Source organism: Crocuta crocuta, unplaced genomic scaffold, assembly GCF_008692635.1.
Source record: "Crocuta crocuta isolate KB4526 unplaced genomic scaffold, BGI_CrCroc_1.0 scaffold77, whole genome shotgun sequence".
Lineage (NCBI taxonomy): Eukaryota > Metazoa > Chordata > Mammalia > Carnivora > Hyaenidae > Crocuta > Crocuta crocuta.
The window spans coordinates 308,311-323,406 of NW_027532172.1; the positions used below are offsets into that span (position 1 = coordinate 308,311).

At 58.2% G+C, this 15,096-nt stretch overlaps 1 protein-coding gene across 4 annotated transcripts in view; it reads right to left on the minus strand.

The window, feature by feature from the left end:
- Window positions 1-616: 616 nt before the first annotated feature.
- The window catches only part of EPS15L1 (epidermal growth factor receptor pathway substrate 15 like 1), a 92,634-nt gene continuing 78,154 nt past the window's right edge, over window positions 617-15,096 (minus strand). For 2 of the 4 annotated variants that reach the window (XM_077777056.1, XM_077777054.1), the window contains 2 exons: window positions 12,919-12,966; window positions 617-1,032 (listed from right to left, as the gene is read on the minus strand). In XM_077777056.1, coding sequence (XP_077633182.1) covers window positions 818-1,032; window positions 12,919-12,966 — 263 coding nt within the window. In that variant the 3' untranslated portion in view covers window positions 617-817. The remainder of the gene's footprint in view (window positions 1,033-12,918; window positions 12,967-15,096) is intronic. The other 2 variants (XM_077777055.1, XM_077777057.1) reach the window with 2 other exon arrangements.

A 15,096-nucleotide genomic window follows, 5' to 3' on the forward strand; every position in this document is an offset into this window, starting at 1 on the left:
GCAACAGACAGTGAAACCAGTTCTGGGAAGGCAACATCTGAAGCTCTCGGAGAACGAGATTCTCGGTACCGAAAACAGCCCAAGAGGACACTGTTTTTCGAGCTGAAGTCTCTTTTGCACGCAGAGAAACAAAGCCAGGCTTTCAAAAACCGCAGGATTAGCTTCCGAAAAGGCGCTTAACTTTGCTACCTGGCTCTGGGAGGGTTTAGGTTTGGTTTTGGCAAAGGGGAAGGGCTTCAGAGCGGTTTTTCTGGGCTGGACTCCCGTTTGCATTGTAGCTGGTAACTGAACTAAGCACTAAAAAAATCAAATGGCCCTTCCTCTGCATGCCCTGCCTGGGTCCACCGGCCCACGCTAGCCGCTCACAGTGCCCTGGGGCTACTCTGTCACGGCTCATGCAACGAAGACCCTTTTGGGGGCAGTGGGACCCTAACGAGACTTTCGCCATCTTGTTCTCAGATGTCGGCAGCGTGTGGCGTCTCAGCTTCCGAAAGTGCCTGAACACAACAGCCTCCGGGCGACAGAAGTGATACAGAGCCTAAGCAGGGGACAGAAACAGGCCGGCCTGGCCACCCCGCGGGAAGAACACATGACTTTTGTCACAGAGTATCCAAACTGGAGCTCTTTTTCTTTTTTATTGAGAAACTGTTTTTCTTACAGAAAGCGGCAGTACAGAATAAATAACACGAGTGATAGCGTTGAGGTACCGGGAGGCATGAGCCAAGTCTGCCGTGGGAAAGACAAAAAAAAAAAAACAAACAAACAAAAACCCAAAGAGGCTGCAAGCGGAGGGCTGAGGGGGTGGCGCGGAGGAAACTCAACTTACAGAGGTGAAGTCTGCAAAGCCCAAGGAAGAGGCTTTAGGAGGTTTAGCTGAAGAGGAGGGAGCAAATGGATCTTTTCCACTAAACGGGTCCCCAAACCCCTTTTTATTTTGGAACGGGTCACTGCTGTCAGCCCCGAGTGGCTGGAATGGATCAGGGGACTCGGGGAAGTCTGCAGAACCGAGCTGGCTTACGGGTGTACTTTTACCTGGAAAGGTTAGGAGAGAAAACAGAAAGGAGAAAAAAAAAAAAAAAAAAAAAGAAATACAAGTTACTGACCACGGACAGAACCAAGTCCTGATGGAGGAGGCCGGCCCACGCTCACGGGGACAACCCTCTCCCCTCTTTGGAAAGAGCCGGAATGCCGCTCACTGGTGGGGCAGGTCCCGGGGAATCCTGGGCGGATCTCGCCTTGCGTGCGCCTCATCCCAGAGGCTTAACGGGTTTGTGGGCGATACAAGAAAACCGCTTCGGACCACCCCCTCCCGTCCCCGCCCCACACAGCAAACATGCACTGTCCTTAGCAAGCGTACGTGCAGGCATGTTTCAAAGTGGCTCACTTTAGTGTGACAACACATTTACTATCACACGGAGAGTCATGGCTGAGCAGAAAAACACACAAAAAGCTTCGAACAATTAAAAAAAAAAAGGGGGTTGTTTGCGGTTAAAAGGGGGGGATTGGTTTCACGGCAAGGCAGACCACTGCAGGACGGGTGTGGGACAGACGGGTTCAGGACTAGAGAGAACCGAGGCTTCTCCCGAGTCCTGCCAATGTGCTAGAATATTCCACCAGGAACCAGGGGCCTCCCCAGGCCTGCCGAGCAACACCCGATGAGCCTCCAGGATCTGCCGGTTCTGCAGGCCAGGTCCCTGCCTGACGCCACTCCTTTGCCCAGTGGCTGCCCAGCGTGGTCGGGGCACCAGGACTGAGGTGTTTAATTTAGTCCAAGCGGGTCCGTGTCCAAGCCCCAGGTTAGAGACTAGGGGACACCTAACATAATTCCAACTTGTCAATCCAGCTATTTACGTTTACTCTCACAATTTCAAAACTAACGTGCACGAAGAACCTATAAGCCAAGGGCCACATTGCATATACACGTGACCTTGGACATCTAGCTACACATCCAGAAAATGCTTCCAGCCCTGAGCGGCACCTCAGGTGCCCCCATGCAGCACCTAAGCCTGGCACAACTGCCTTCCTCACCCAGCCAGCCTCTGAGAGGCCGCCCTCCCCCACTGCCCGTCCGTCTGCAAGCCCAGCTCAAACCATCCTCTCGTGCTGCTTCTCGGGCTGTTTCCAGAGGCCCCGAGGTGTCCCTAAGAGCTCTGGGGCCACGGCCTGCCTCCACTTTTTTTTAGCTAAGACCTCACCAACGACAAGTACCTCAGCCCCCGGCTGGCCTGCTTCCTGTGTGTGAAGCAGGAATAAAGAAGCCGGGGCCGGATGAGCGGCTGATGCACAGCGCCCCTTGGAGCAGCTGGGGTCTGGCCCCCCACCCCCGAGGTTGCCCTGGCATCCTGCACCACAGTGGGCACTGCCCTTCTGGGTCACACCGCCTGCCCCAGGCAGTACCAGTGGCACTCACGTGGACCAAGAAGTGGGGAGAGGGCAGGCTGGCGCCTCAGCCACTCTCTCCCTATGGCCTCAAATCAATTCATAGGCAGACGCAGGGCCCAACGGTGGATGGGCCCTATGAGCTAGAAGGAGCCCCCACAGAGAGCCTTTGCCAAAGCGTGGGTGTGGCACGGGGGCACGGGTTGCGGGACCGGGTGGGTCCCTCCCCAGAAGGGTAGTGCAGAGTCTGTGCAGCAGGAATTAGGACCTCTCTCTCCCGTAGCAAGTGACGCGTCAGAGAGAAGGCCTGGGGGTGCCCCTCGCCTTCTATACTGGCTGAGACTACCGCTGGTGCCCCCCCACCGCCCCCGTCCACGACAACCCCGATCTTCAAGCCGTCCCTCCGGCACCAAGTGCTGCTCTGGGTGCCATCCTCCCTGATGTCAGCTCTCCCTCCTCCTGCAGAGAGCCGGGTGTCCCCCCTGGACAGCCTGCCTGGCTTGTCCTACTGGCCTCGAAGCTCCTCCCCAACACGGCCACCGCGCATGGCCAGCCTACTCCCTGCTCTGACGGATAAGCCAGCGGGTGGGTCAAGGCCTCCCTGGCCCCCAGACTACGGGGAGAGGAGACAGCCATCAGGTGAGGCCAGCCCAGCAGCTTGCAAACTCCAGGCCTGTCCACCTGAAAAGAGTGGGCACAGGCCTTCTCCAGGGGCACCCCAAGCAGGAGGAAGGGTGGGCATGCCCCCACCACCCGGAGATGCCCTATTTCTCTCCACAGCCACTGCCCCAAGCAAGCGGCCCTCCTCTCTGCCGAGTCCCTGGGAACCTCTCCCCTCACTGGCCACTCCCCCTCCCAGCTTCCTGCCCCACAAGCCATCCTCATCCAGCAAGATGGCTTTTGAACATCAAGCTGATCCGCACACTGCTTAGATCTCCCAAAGGCTCGCTGCTGCTCCAGGAATACACACCAGCCCGGGCTACCTCAGCACCGCCCCCCCCCCCCCCCCCCCCCCCCCCGCCCCCCNGGATGCCTCCCCACCTGCTGCTCTGCGGCCCCTGATATGTTCTGTCATTATGTCACGTGTGTGTGTTTGCTCCCTCTCAACAGAACACGAGCTCCACGGGGCTAGGGCCCCCTGTTCACTGTGTGCCCCATGCTTGAAACCCCTCGTCGAATGGAGCTTTCCACCCTGCAGGCTCCCCCCATCCCCCGCCCCGCCCCATGCTCCCCCATCTCATGGTGACTCCCAAAGTCCCGCAACCCGTGCCAAAGTCTTGCCCACCGCCACTCCTCTGGGCCCGAGTGGCACCTCCCTTCCTGGGACCCCCCGCCCCCCATCCCCACCCAGTGTGGGGCTTTTTCCTGGCTGAGCCCTCTGCCCGGGATGCACTCCCAACTCAGATGCTACCGCCCTCTCGGGGAGGCCCCTGTGCCCGGCCCCAGGGCAGGCCCGATCCACCCCTGGGAGATGGGGAGGGCACAGCAGCTGCGCTTCGACCTGGTCCTCCGCCTAAGTCTCCTAATAAGTGTGAAGGGGTTATGGGCTGACCTGCACCCCCCGCAAATTCATTCTGCTGTCTTTCCCCCCAGCGCTGAAGAACGTGACTGTATTTGGAGACGGGGTCTTTGAAGAGGTGACTAAACTGAAATGTCCTATGGGTAGGCCCTTGTCCCACAGGAATGGTGACTTTACAGGAAGAGGGGATGAGGACACACGCGCACAGAGAGCAGGTGGTGTGATGTGAAGACATGAGGAGATCACCAGCTACCAGCCAAGGAGAGGCCTTGCAAGGAACCAGCCAAGCCCGCCGGCGCCTTGACCTTGACCTTCAGCCTCCAGAACCGTGAGACGCTGGGACATTTCCGTGAAGCCGCCCAGCCTGTGGTCGCGCTATGGCGGCCTGAACACACTCACAGGGGGTCACGGAGGGCCCACCCTGGGTGGCCGCCAGAGCAGGGACCAAGAGGAGGGGTGGACCCGCCACAGGGCCAAGCTGTACTGGTACGCCAAGGCCGACAAGCTGTGCCAGCTCGTTGGCGCGTCCTCTATGGCTGCTTCACGACGGCGCAGGCCTGCAGGGGATGAACACGGACTCTCTGGCCTCTCATGAAAGATGTGTGCACACCCGATGTGCAGCGGCCTCGTGGCTCGGACAGCCGGCACTCACTTCTTCCTACCAAGCCATCAGGTCCTTCTGGGAGACTGAAGCCCCCTGGGTCCCCCACAGGGAAACTGAGGACCCCTGGCTGCAGCTCTCTGCTCTGCTCAGAGCCACCCAGAAGCGTCTTCCTTCCCCTTGGACCACTTCACAGGCGCCCGCCCATCTGCCTCCTCAAACCTCAAACCCTCCCTCGGACCCTCCTTTCCCACAGGGGGGCGCATGCCGGGGGCCACCCCTAAGAGAGGAAACAGGCCCCAGAAGACGTCCCTGCGGAGTGTGCCGGGGGCAGCCTCCACCTCGCCTTCCAAACCCCACGCAGCGGCACCATCTGAGGCCTGAGTGCGGGGAGACACACGTGCTCCAGAGGGAAGCCCGCTCCTGGGGCCCGACCAGGAACACTGGCCCTCATCTGCACACTGAGCCAGCACATGCAAGGACCCTGAAGGCCACAGGCAGGGGTGCCCTGCGGGATAGCATCCTGAGGGCTGGGGACACAGGCTCAGGTCCGACCTCAGCATGCATGGTCCTCATGGCACGGCCCCTCCCAGCCTCTTTCCCATGGCCACTTCCGCCGTCCTGACCACCTGCACCAGCCAGCCCGGCCAGCCTCTCCTGCCTCACCCTTCCCCGGCAGACCCCCGCCCCCGCCCCAGGGCTCACCCCTCCCCTGCGGGGTCCCCAACTGCTGTGTCCTCCTCCCATGGCACCGACTTTCCTGGGCTAGCCTCCAGCATACGAGGGTCAGCTCCTCATAGGCAGGGCTCAGCAACTGCTGGAGCCAGAAAATACTCCCTGTCCCTGACAGGGGTCCTCGTGGGCCCGGGACTGCCATTTACAAGAGCCACAGGACTGTCCTGAGGGACCGGAGGCCCTTTCTTGGAACCCCTCTGGTGAGAGCTAGCAAAGAGTTCTGGCTTCCCTCCTCTGCCAGAGAGAGCGATATTCACTGGTGTACTCTGAGGGTGATTTTTTTTTAAGTCAAAAACTAAAATGAGAGTGGACCAAAGAGGAAAATTCTAAAACAGGAAACAGTACGGAGCTGCCGGGGACAGGCTGACAATCCCAGGGCTCGGCGGCAAGTCCAGGTGGACAGCTGCTTGACTTTTCTTGCAGGGTCTGGTCCCAAGGGCAGACAACTGTGCAGGGACCGAGGGGTCAGCCGACCCCCGCTGGGCCCCACGAGCGGGGCGCACAGAGGTCCGAACGTTCAAAGGTGTTGCCTACTCTGTGCTCTTTCCTTCTTTTAAGTCGGGAACATCTCCCCACCCTGCTTCGGGTTTGCTGTGGTTTCTAAATTGCTTTTCGGGGGTGGAGGGAAAGGGTTCAGAACCCAGCCCGCTAGGATTTCAAGCTGAGGTTTCTGACAAGCAAGGGGTGATCGGGGAGATGAAAAGCGTCGTTCACATCAAAACTGCCGGGGCCTGGCCTTGCTCCGCTGCTGAAACCGTTGTTATTTAGAAATCGTGACTGTGTTAATATGAAACCTGGGCGCGTCAACTGCTCTTGATTTCAGAGGGGAAAGAAAAAAGAAACAAAACGGTTTTTTCTCGGTTGTCTGTTTTTGTGCTTGGGCGCAGGGGCTGAATTATTGGACCTGACACGTGCGAAATCGGTGGCGTCCCTGGCTTGGCCTGACACCGTGCTGGCGATCAGAGGTTTTCCGCAAAGAAACGCATACCGTGACTGCCCTCGGTCCAAACTTCCTACTCTGCACCCCCATTTATTTTTAGCAGCTGCACTTTTAAAACATTCTGGGTGTAGTTCCTGCTTTTACATAACCACTTCTGCTAACGCCTTAATCGTTTTTCCGATTTTCTGAGGTGTAGTTTATCCTGAACGTGACAAAGTCATTTTACGCGGCCTCCGCGCCCCTGAGCCAACTTGCTGCCCGTTTTCTGCCTCTTCCACCACTCCAGGTACCACGAGTGAGGAAAGATGCCGATTAGAACATGGTGCAGAGGAGGCGACGATAATCACTTTTTAAAAAAAAGCTGTGAAAGAAACTAACCAGGGCGATTCCCGAGACACGCCATTTGGTAGGCGTGGCGTCGTCATTCCTAGATGCCCCCACGGAGTGCCGCCTGACCCCGTGGCAGAGGGACGCCGCTGAGCGAGGGGGCACCAAGCGACGACCCTGGGGGGGCTGGGGGCTGCTGACGCGCCCCCCCCCGATACTCTCCAATCCTCAGAGGAGTCCTCCTTACCAGAGGAGTGCAAGATTGAAGAAAAGGCAAAATAGGGCTTATTTCAAACCGCAACAGTTTCAACAGCTACCCAAGCGGTGCACCGAAACCGCACACAGGACTGCCTTCAGCAAAAACAATATGAACCCGATGGTTTACCACAGTGTGTGCTGTTAAAAAAAAGAAAAACCAGTGGCCGGCTCCACCCTGGTAGAAATTTCTTTAATTCTCCTGGTTAACTTTTCAAGGCCATGTGTGCCCCCCGTGTCCGCCCCACCCTGCGCCCTGGGTGCCCGGGATCAGGGCAGCAGCCGGGCCCCGGGCAGGCGCCCCTGAACGAGCCTCGGGCGGCAGGACTGCCCCCTCATCACCCCTTTCCCAACACGCTTTTCAGGAAACTGCCGCCCGGGAAGGGTCTGCGAGAGCCCAGCCTGCCATCGGGGAAAACAACGGACACACACGCGGAAAACCGGGAGAGGGCTCAAAACTCTTGATGGGAGGCAGGTTCCCGGACTCGAAAGTCTTTGCTCAGGAGGAGGGAAGAGGTGTGGGGTGAGGGTCTCGATGAACCCGAGGGGTGAAAATACCAAAAATGCACGGAAACGCGAACACGTTTTTCAGCCCAACTGGACACTGGCTGGGTTCTATTTATAAGATTCAAGGCCGTAGCTGGAAAACGCAACTACGTTTCTGGAGCTGAGAGGTAAATACAAAAACAAGACAACACGACAACAACAGAAAAAAAAAGAAAAAAGAAAGAAAACAAAGAGCTGTGGTCAGGACAGCTGCCCCACCTTAGCTATTACCCTGCACAACACAGGACGTCCGCGCAACTGCCACTTATGCCAGCGCGGGGACACGTCCACGCGGCCGCCCCTCACCCTGCACAACGGGGGACCCTCAGGCGGCCGCCCCTCACCCTCCACAGCTCCTGCCCCACCACACGGGAGGGTTGTGGCCAGGGAGGGGGCACTCTTGGCCTCTCCCTTCCCACCCCTGCCCTGCTCTCAGCAAAACGGATTAACCAGGGGGGCAGTGGGGAGGGAGAGAGACAGAGAGAAAGGCAGCCCGTCCAGGGCACAAGCCTTCACATTCACAATCCCTTGGAAACCTCTGATGGAGGGAGACTGCTTTTCAATCAATGCATTTCGCCGGCTTCCTCTGGCCCCCAGCCGGGGAGGGACACAGAGGGAAGGCAAGGGAGGGAAGAAATGAGCACTCGGGACCCACCAACGGCCTGCAGGCGAGGAGTCCTGCAGACGCCAGCCCTGCTCGCTGCCGCTGATGCACATGTGAGAGCAGGCAAGCCTGGGAGATCAAAGCTGTGCCAAGTAGCACAGCCCCGGCAGATAAAATCTGAGGTCCCCACCATCGCAGCGTTGAGATTTTCCACTAAAAATATTTACTGAATTTTAAGAAAAATCTGCTTAACGCATTGAGGGGAACAGGATGAGGTTTGGTACTGAATTGTTGAGAAAAGCTGACCAAATATTTACTATTATCCACCAGGCAGCTCCACAACCGATATGTTTTTCAGCCTCTGTGGTGTCTGAAGTGGTCAAAGGTCAGGGAATTGAGCTGGGTGACGAGCCCCGGGGACGTAGGGTCAACCCACCCTCAGAAGAGAAAGGAGAAAAGGGGGAAGGAGCGTAGCCACGCTCTTTGGGTCCTCAAACAACAAGTATCCCCAGAGAGAGGATTTTCGAGAAGTTTCGACAAAAGGCTCCTGACGGGGGCTACTTTAGCTCTGTGCAAACACAGGGAGGGGAGTACGTGACTTATGAGTGAATTTACAAATCGCAGATCAGTCTTTATGACAAAAACAAGCCAGACTGCAGGTCTCACAGTTCTGCTTTTGCAAAAATCACATTTGTCCTTTGACTTTTGCCTTCGACGCACTCTGCTGGAGCAGCCCCGTGCGCCAACCTGCACCGTCCTCTCCCAGGGGCTCAGGACACCCTGGGGAGGGGACGGGGAGACCCTCGTGGCTACGCAGCCACCAGATGGGGGGAGTCCTGGGTCTGCACCTCAGGGCCAAGGTGGCCCAGGCTTTGTTCGCCCCGACAGAGGGGCTCCAGAGCTGCCAGACCGCTACCTCTGCTCGGGCAGAAAGGCGGCGTGCCCACATTTAACAAAATCACAAGTGTCACAGGCGGGTCTGAAAGACGGTTAGAAGGTGTGCGTGCACTGGAGGTGCACAGCCCCCCGGGAGCCCCCTCCTGGTGTGGGGGCAGCCTGGAAGGAGTCAGAACAGCCTTAGCAGAATGGGGAGCCCCCCTTGCTCTCTGTATGGCCAGATTCCCCCCTGCCCCACACGCATATGCTGTTTTTCAGCTGACGAAGGCAGAGGAAAAGGGATGACTCGGTGCTTTGAATTGAGAGACGGGGGAACGAGGGACTGTGGAGAAGTGGGGGCCACACTGGGCCCCTCTTCCTAGGCTCCCTCACCTCACTCTAAATGGAACCAAGGGGGTGGGGGAAGCCTGGCAGCAGGCACATGAAGCCCTCGAGGTGGCTGGGGAGGGGGCCTGGGGCCAGGAGCGGGGCACGTTCAGATGCAGGATGGGGGTGTCCAGGCTCTCTGAGCCTGCTCCCCACCCCGAGGCTCCCCAGCCCCCCAGGGACCTGGCTAGCTGAGCGCGGTTCCCTCTGCTCCAGGACCCTACGCCACTCACTGAGCAACAGATCACAACTGTGTCACTCAACTCCCACTCAATCTTCCCTGCGGGGCGCGGGAGGGTGGGCGTGCGCTAAGATAGGCAAATGCTTCTATTTTCAAACTCAGCCGACTCTGCAGAGCAGAAATGCACCCCAAAGAACAGTCTGTCTCCAGGCACTTCACAAGGAGGAGGCTGAGAGGAAAAGGGCGTTTCTCCATCCGCGGGAAGCAGGGTCTGTCGGCGAGCACGTGCCGCCAGGGAGTCCCCCCCAACCATGACACAGATGCCCGTCCCCCTCACCCCTGCCGGCGGGGGGGTGGGCAGCAAGCGGGAACGGAGGGCTCCGCCAGCCTGGGCGCCCGAGGCTCCGCTGGGGCACCCGACCCTGTCTGGCCAGCCAGTGCCAGAATTTTCCAGGCTTCAGGAGATGGCGGTGAGCCGCTCTTGTCCCATTCTAGAACTTCATATGTACCCACCGAATTATCTCTTTGAAATCATCGTGGGAACGGAATTAAAGTAGTTAAGTTCAAGGCTGAGGTGCTAACCGCACGGCTCAACTGGAGAAGCCATTTTAAAAGTGGATCTTGAGCAACAAACGAGGTCCAGGACCCACGCGGGCGAAGGATGGCCACCTTGGTTTCACTCCCAGCCAGGCCTGTCTGAGCAGGTGGGGGGCTGAGGGTGAACACGGGGCTTCCTCCATGGCCGGGTCCCGTGGAGCAGCTCCTCCAGGTCGGGCAGGGTGACCGCCGCGTGAGCGGGTGGCCTGCAGGAGGCGGCAGCCAGAATGCCGGCCGAAGCTAGAAGCCGCAGTCACCGCGTGTGGTGTCCACACACAGGTGTGGGAGGGGACTCACGTTCCTGGGGAGACAGGACTTTTTTTAAATCATTTGACTCAAATGGGACACAGGTTAAATGCTATTTCATTTTCCTGTGTTCGTTGGAGAAATGAGGGGAGGAGGGACAGGGCCAGAAAAGATACCCTGGGCATGTGCACGGCTTTACTCTGGAGGTGAAAAGGTCATTAGCAGTAATAAAAGGCTAATTAAATTGCGGAGAGGTTAAAGGTGACTTGCCGGTTAGCGGTGAAGGCCCGCTAGCTGGTGGCACCCAGCGCTGCAGGGACCGAACGCAGGGCTGCACTTGCAGGAAGTGGGCAGGGTGGGGCCGAGCGCAGGATCCCGCTATCTGTCGCCAGGGTGCGGAGGCCCAATCACTGACACCCACACAGCCATTTCCTGCCCTTAAAAAAAATCTGTTTCTCCCTTTGCAAATCAACAACTTTTACCTAGAAACTCTTCAGCGGTGAGTTCTGACTGATCTCGGTCTCTGATCCGTTGCAGAAAATATACCATTGTTTACCTGGGGGAGGTGTGCGAGCAACAGCTTTAACTGACAGGTTTCGGAGGCTGCGAGCGGGGTCTGTTTTGCATCTGCCTGAAAGAAACCAATTCTCTCTACCCCAAACAGGCACCTGCTGCTTACTGAATACCTTGACAGACCTTTCTAGAAAAGAGCTCTGAGCACAGAGAACTCAGCGCGGACCCTGGAGCTCCAGGTGTCCCCGAGGGTGATTCTCGATGGTCCAGAGGGTCCGCCCTCTGGCTCGGGTCAAGACAGAACTCCCTCTTTAGCAGTGAAAGCAGATGGCCAGCCGTGGACTGCCCCAGTCACATGTACACGACACCAGGACTCTTTCCTGGGGAACCTCGGCCAGGCTCCCGGGTGGCCGGTCCCCCATCGTGACCGCACAGGCTGATGCTTAAATACACGAGTTTACTGCATGTCCATTAAACCTCAGGTGAGCTTTAAAAAACAAGCACAAACAACTCCCACGGAACGTGAACGCTGCAAGATACAGCATGCGAGAGACGGTGCCCAAAAGACCACGCGTGACTCAGACCCAAGTGTGCACTCGGCCCCGCACAAGCGACAGCAGCTGGACTTCGCCAGAGAGGACCCCGGAGCCCTGTTTGAAGTTCAGCTGCCCATGCTCTGACTCTTCCAACCGCAAAGATTTCTGCCCAACTGCAATCTCGTGGGGGAGAGGGTGCCTTGGTAACTCCAGCATGCATATGGCTGCCTCTGGGACAGGAGCCTGTGGAAGGAGGACCTGTGCCCTGGTCCCGGGACCCCGGGGATGGGGCGGGGTGCACGTCACACACACCACCGCGAGGGTAGCCACTGTGCAGGGCACTTTCCCCACACGGCCTCCACTCGGCCAGAGTCGGTCCCATGTTCAGTCAGGGAAACCGAGGCTTGGTGAGGAGCAAGCGCTCGCCTAGAGCCCCTCAAGGAGATGGCGGCAGAGCTGGAACGTGAGCCTACGCCCTTGCTGCAACGTCCAGGACGCGGGCTGAGCCTGATCAACCTTCCTGGATTCTAGCAGCCTCACGTATCAGAGCCACACCTCCAGGCGCAGACACCTGGCAGGCTTCTAGAGCCTACGGAAGAGCCATGCCTTCATCTTGCTTTCTGTGAGTGCAGGTAGAAGGCCGTGCGTTTCGGTCTGTGAAAAAAAACTGTTCTCGCCAGGCGGTCTGGACCATCCACTTGGAATCTCCATGGGAACACGGCTCCCTCACTAGGGCCCTGGGCCCTCAGCTGCAGGGTACCCACTTCACCTTGTCCCGGAGGTGGGGCCACAGTGGGGGGCTTCCGCAAGCCGGGAAGGCCCGTGAGTGTGGTCATGTGGTGTTCCCGGGTCCCACCTCAGCATGCTGGCCATGGCCTCTCCATGCAGCAAAAGGTGAGCAAAGAAGCACATTTTATTCCCTCACTTTCAAACTGTTGGCCTTTGTTTTCTTAAAAAATAGAAACGGGGGGGCCTGGGTGGCTCAGTCGGTTAAACATCCGACTTCGGCTCAGGTCATGTGGTTTGTGGGTTCGAGCCCCACATCGGGCTCTGTGCTGACAGCTCAGAGCCTGGAGCCTGTTTTGGATTCTGTGTTTCCCTCTCTCTGCCCCTCCCCTGCTCATCCTGTCTCTCTCTCTCTCAGAAATAAAACATTAAAAAAAAATAAAACAAACAAACAAAAAAAAACACAACAAAACTTGGACATCTACCTGGCTGCTTCCTATTGTAAGCACCCAAGAAAACACGAGTTGTGCCCTGTGTCTTCATCATGAGAACTTCGAGTAGGACCTTCTTCCAGACTCATCGGCTGACCTGCCCTGCTAATAACCAGCCAACCCCAGGACTGCTCCAGGCCTTACACAGTCTCGCTCTGCGCAGCGTGGATGCCACGGCGGGGGCGGGGGTGGGAGGGGGGTGTCAATGTGCACAGCGGGGCCTCGATTCCCTCCATAGAGGAACTGTGTGGGGCAGACACCTTCCTGTGCATCCCCCAAAGAACCAAATGCTTGCCCCCAGATGCGAGCACGAAAGTGTCAACCGCTGGGTTCAGATGTCCTGAGTGGGGCGCGTCTGCACGGCCAGCAATTCCCATGTTGTCAGAGGTTAGTAGGAAATCACAGCAGAGCCACCACGGGAAGCGCTCAGACGACAACCGTCACGCGGTGTGTACCTACCACCCAGCAGTGTGTACAGCGCAGGGCTTTTCTGATCAGCCATTGCTTCTAGGTGAGAGATCAGACGAGAGACATTTAGACCTTGACGCAGAAGCGTCGTGGCCGCTTACAGATCAGACACCGTGCGTGCATCCACCATGCTCCAGAGCACTCTGAACCTCACGACGGCTGTCCACAGGGGTGGAGAGGTCCAGGTGGGGCAGGTCGCTGGGTCCAGGGCTGGCCCTGCTGCCACTTTGCTGTGTGACAGCGGGTGGCCCATGTGGCCTCTCTCACTTCCCTTTCCTCTCTGAGAAACGAGCATCATAGTGCCTTTCCTCTCTTGTAGGCCTTGCTAGGACCTGGCTAGGTAACAGGTGCTCCCTGAGGGCCCATGACGTGAACTAGGTACTTGGGGGCACCAGGCACCCCACCGGCCGTGGCAGAGCAAGGGTGCAGTGGCCCCAAGCCAAGAGCAAAGCAGCCTGAGACTCCCCAGCCCAAGCCTCTCCCCAGTGTGGATGGCTTCTCTGCTTCCTAAGTCCGCAGTATGCTACGAGTAAAAGCCAAAGTAGGGCGAGGAGGCTTGCAGAGGGGATACGAGGGGGAAGAAGGGAAAGGGGACAGCGAAGAGCAAGTTTAAAAGCAGATTGGGCGCTGGGTCAAGTATGGGGAGGAGGCGGAAAGAAGAGTTTCCAAGAAACCCTGAGAATGAAGCTCTGGAGCAACCGCTTGAGACCTGACACACACCACGCTGCCCCATGTGTGAGCGCTGTGTGTGTGTGTGCACCCACGTGAGAACATTACGGGTGCAATGCCTTGGGGCCTGACACACACCGCGCTGCCCCGTGTGTGAGCACGTGTGCACGCACGTGAGAACGTTATGTGTGCAATGCCAAGATCTGACACATGCTGCACTGCCCCGCATGTGAGCGCATGTGCATGTGCATGCACGTGAGAACCTTACGTGTGCAATGTGCTTGCAGGTGTGTGCGAGCACTGTGTGAGAACGCATGCATGCGAGGGTGCACAGGAAAGTGCACACGTGTCTACACATGTGAGCAGTACATGAGCACATGTGCACGTACGTAGGCACGTAAGCACGGGCCCATGTGTGTGAGCGGGCGTAGGCAGGTGTGTGCATGCATGCTTTGGCTCCCTTCTTTCAGGTGTAGCACAGAGGCCTGCTGCCATTCCATTAGGAGACTGTCGAGGGTCCCCTCAGAGCCGCCAAAGTGGGCACTGCAGGCGGGGCCCCCGTCCTCCTGAAAGAAAGCCACGGCGCATGCAGGTGACGCAACAGGGCAGGCCACCTCTGAAAAATAACTTCCCCTCATTCGCCTCTACTAAGAGGAAGACTTCGACGGGTAGACCTCGTGTGGGATGACGGGAAGGCCCGGGACAACTAGAGAGTCCCATGGGCCGCCGAGTGGCGCCCCAGGCAGACTGAAGGACAGAAGCTAGCTCAGGCAGGACCAGGGTTTCGAGGCAGCCTGTGGGTCTCCTACGGCCACCCACAATCTCAGGACAGCATAGCAGAAGCTGCCTGAAGCCAGCGCAGCAAGAAAACAGTGAGCAGAGGGGAAAAGGGGCTAGGAAATTGCAGTGAGTCCCTCTGCCACTCGAAACAACAGCTTTTTCCTTCGAGCCTGGCAACCTGGCCTCTTGGCCTATGGCTGTTGTATGAGAGAGAGTCCTCACACAAGCTCAAAGTCCTCAGCATCCTCAGGGGGACCCCTGGGCTCTCTCCTGAGAGAGACCAGCAGCACCAGCCACAGCCAGGATGGGCGGGGTCTGCACAAAGCCCCCTGCGTGGAGCTGCCAGCAGCGATACTGGGCGGGAGCCAAGCAGAAGGGAGCCCAGAGCCATCTGCCTCCTTTGGCATCAAACACGGCCAGAGAGACCCCCACCCCAAACCCCACACTGAATCCTTAACCGGCAGGGAAGCGCTGGATTGAGGGGGAGGCCAAAGGAGCCACCAGATCCTGTCTACACACACACTCCCCCCAGGGGCTGAGCCCCGGTCCTTCTGGAGAGCACCCTGGAGGCCCACACTGAGCTCGGAGCCCAGGGGCCCACAGGACTGGGGTGGGGGGTTGGGGGGAAGGGAAGGTGTGCTCCAGGCACACACCCTGCATGGACCCAGGCCGCTAAGCAGTAGGGAGCCTCTCTTGCTCCGAGTGTGGCCCCCGGCATCT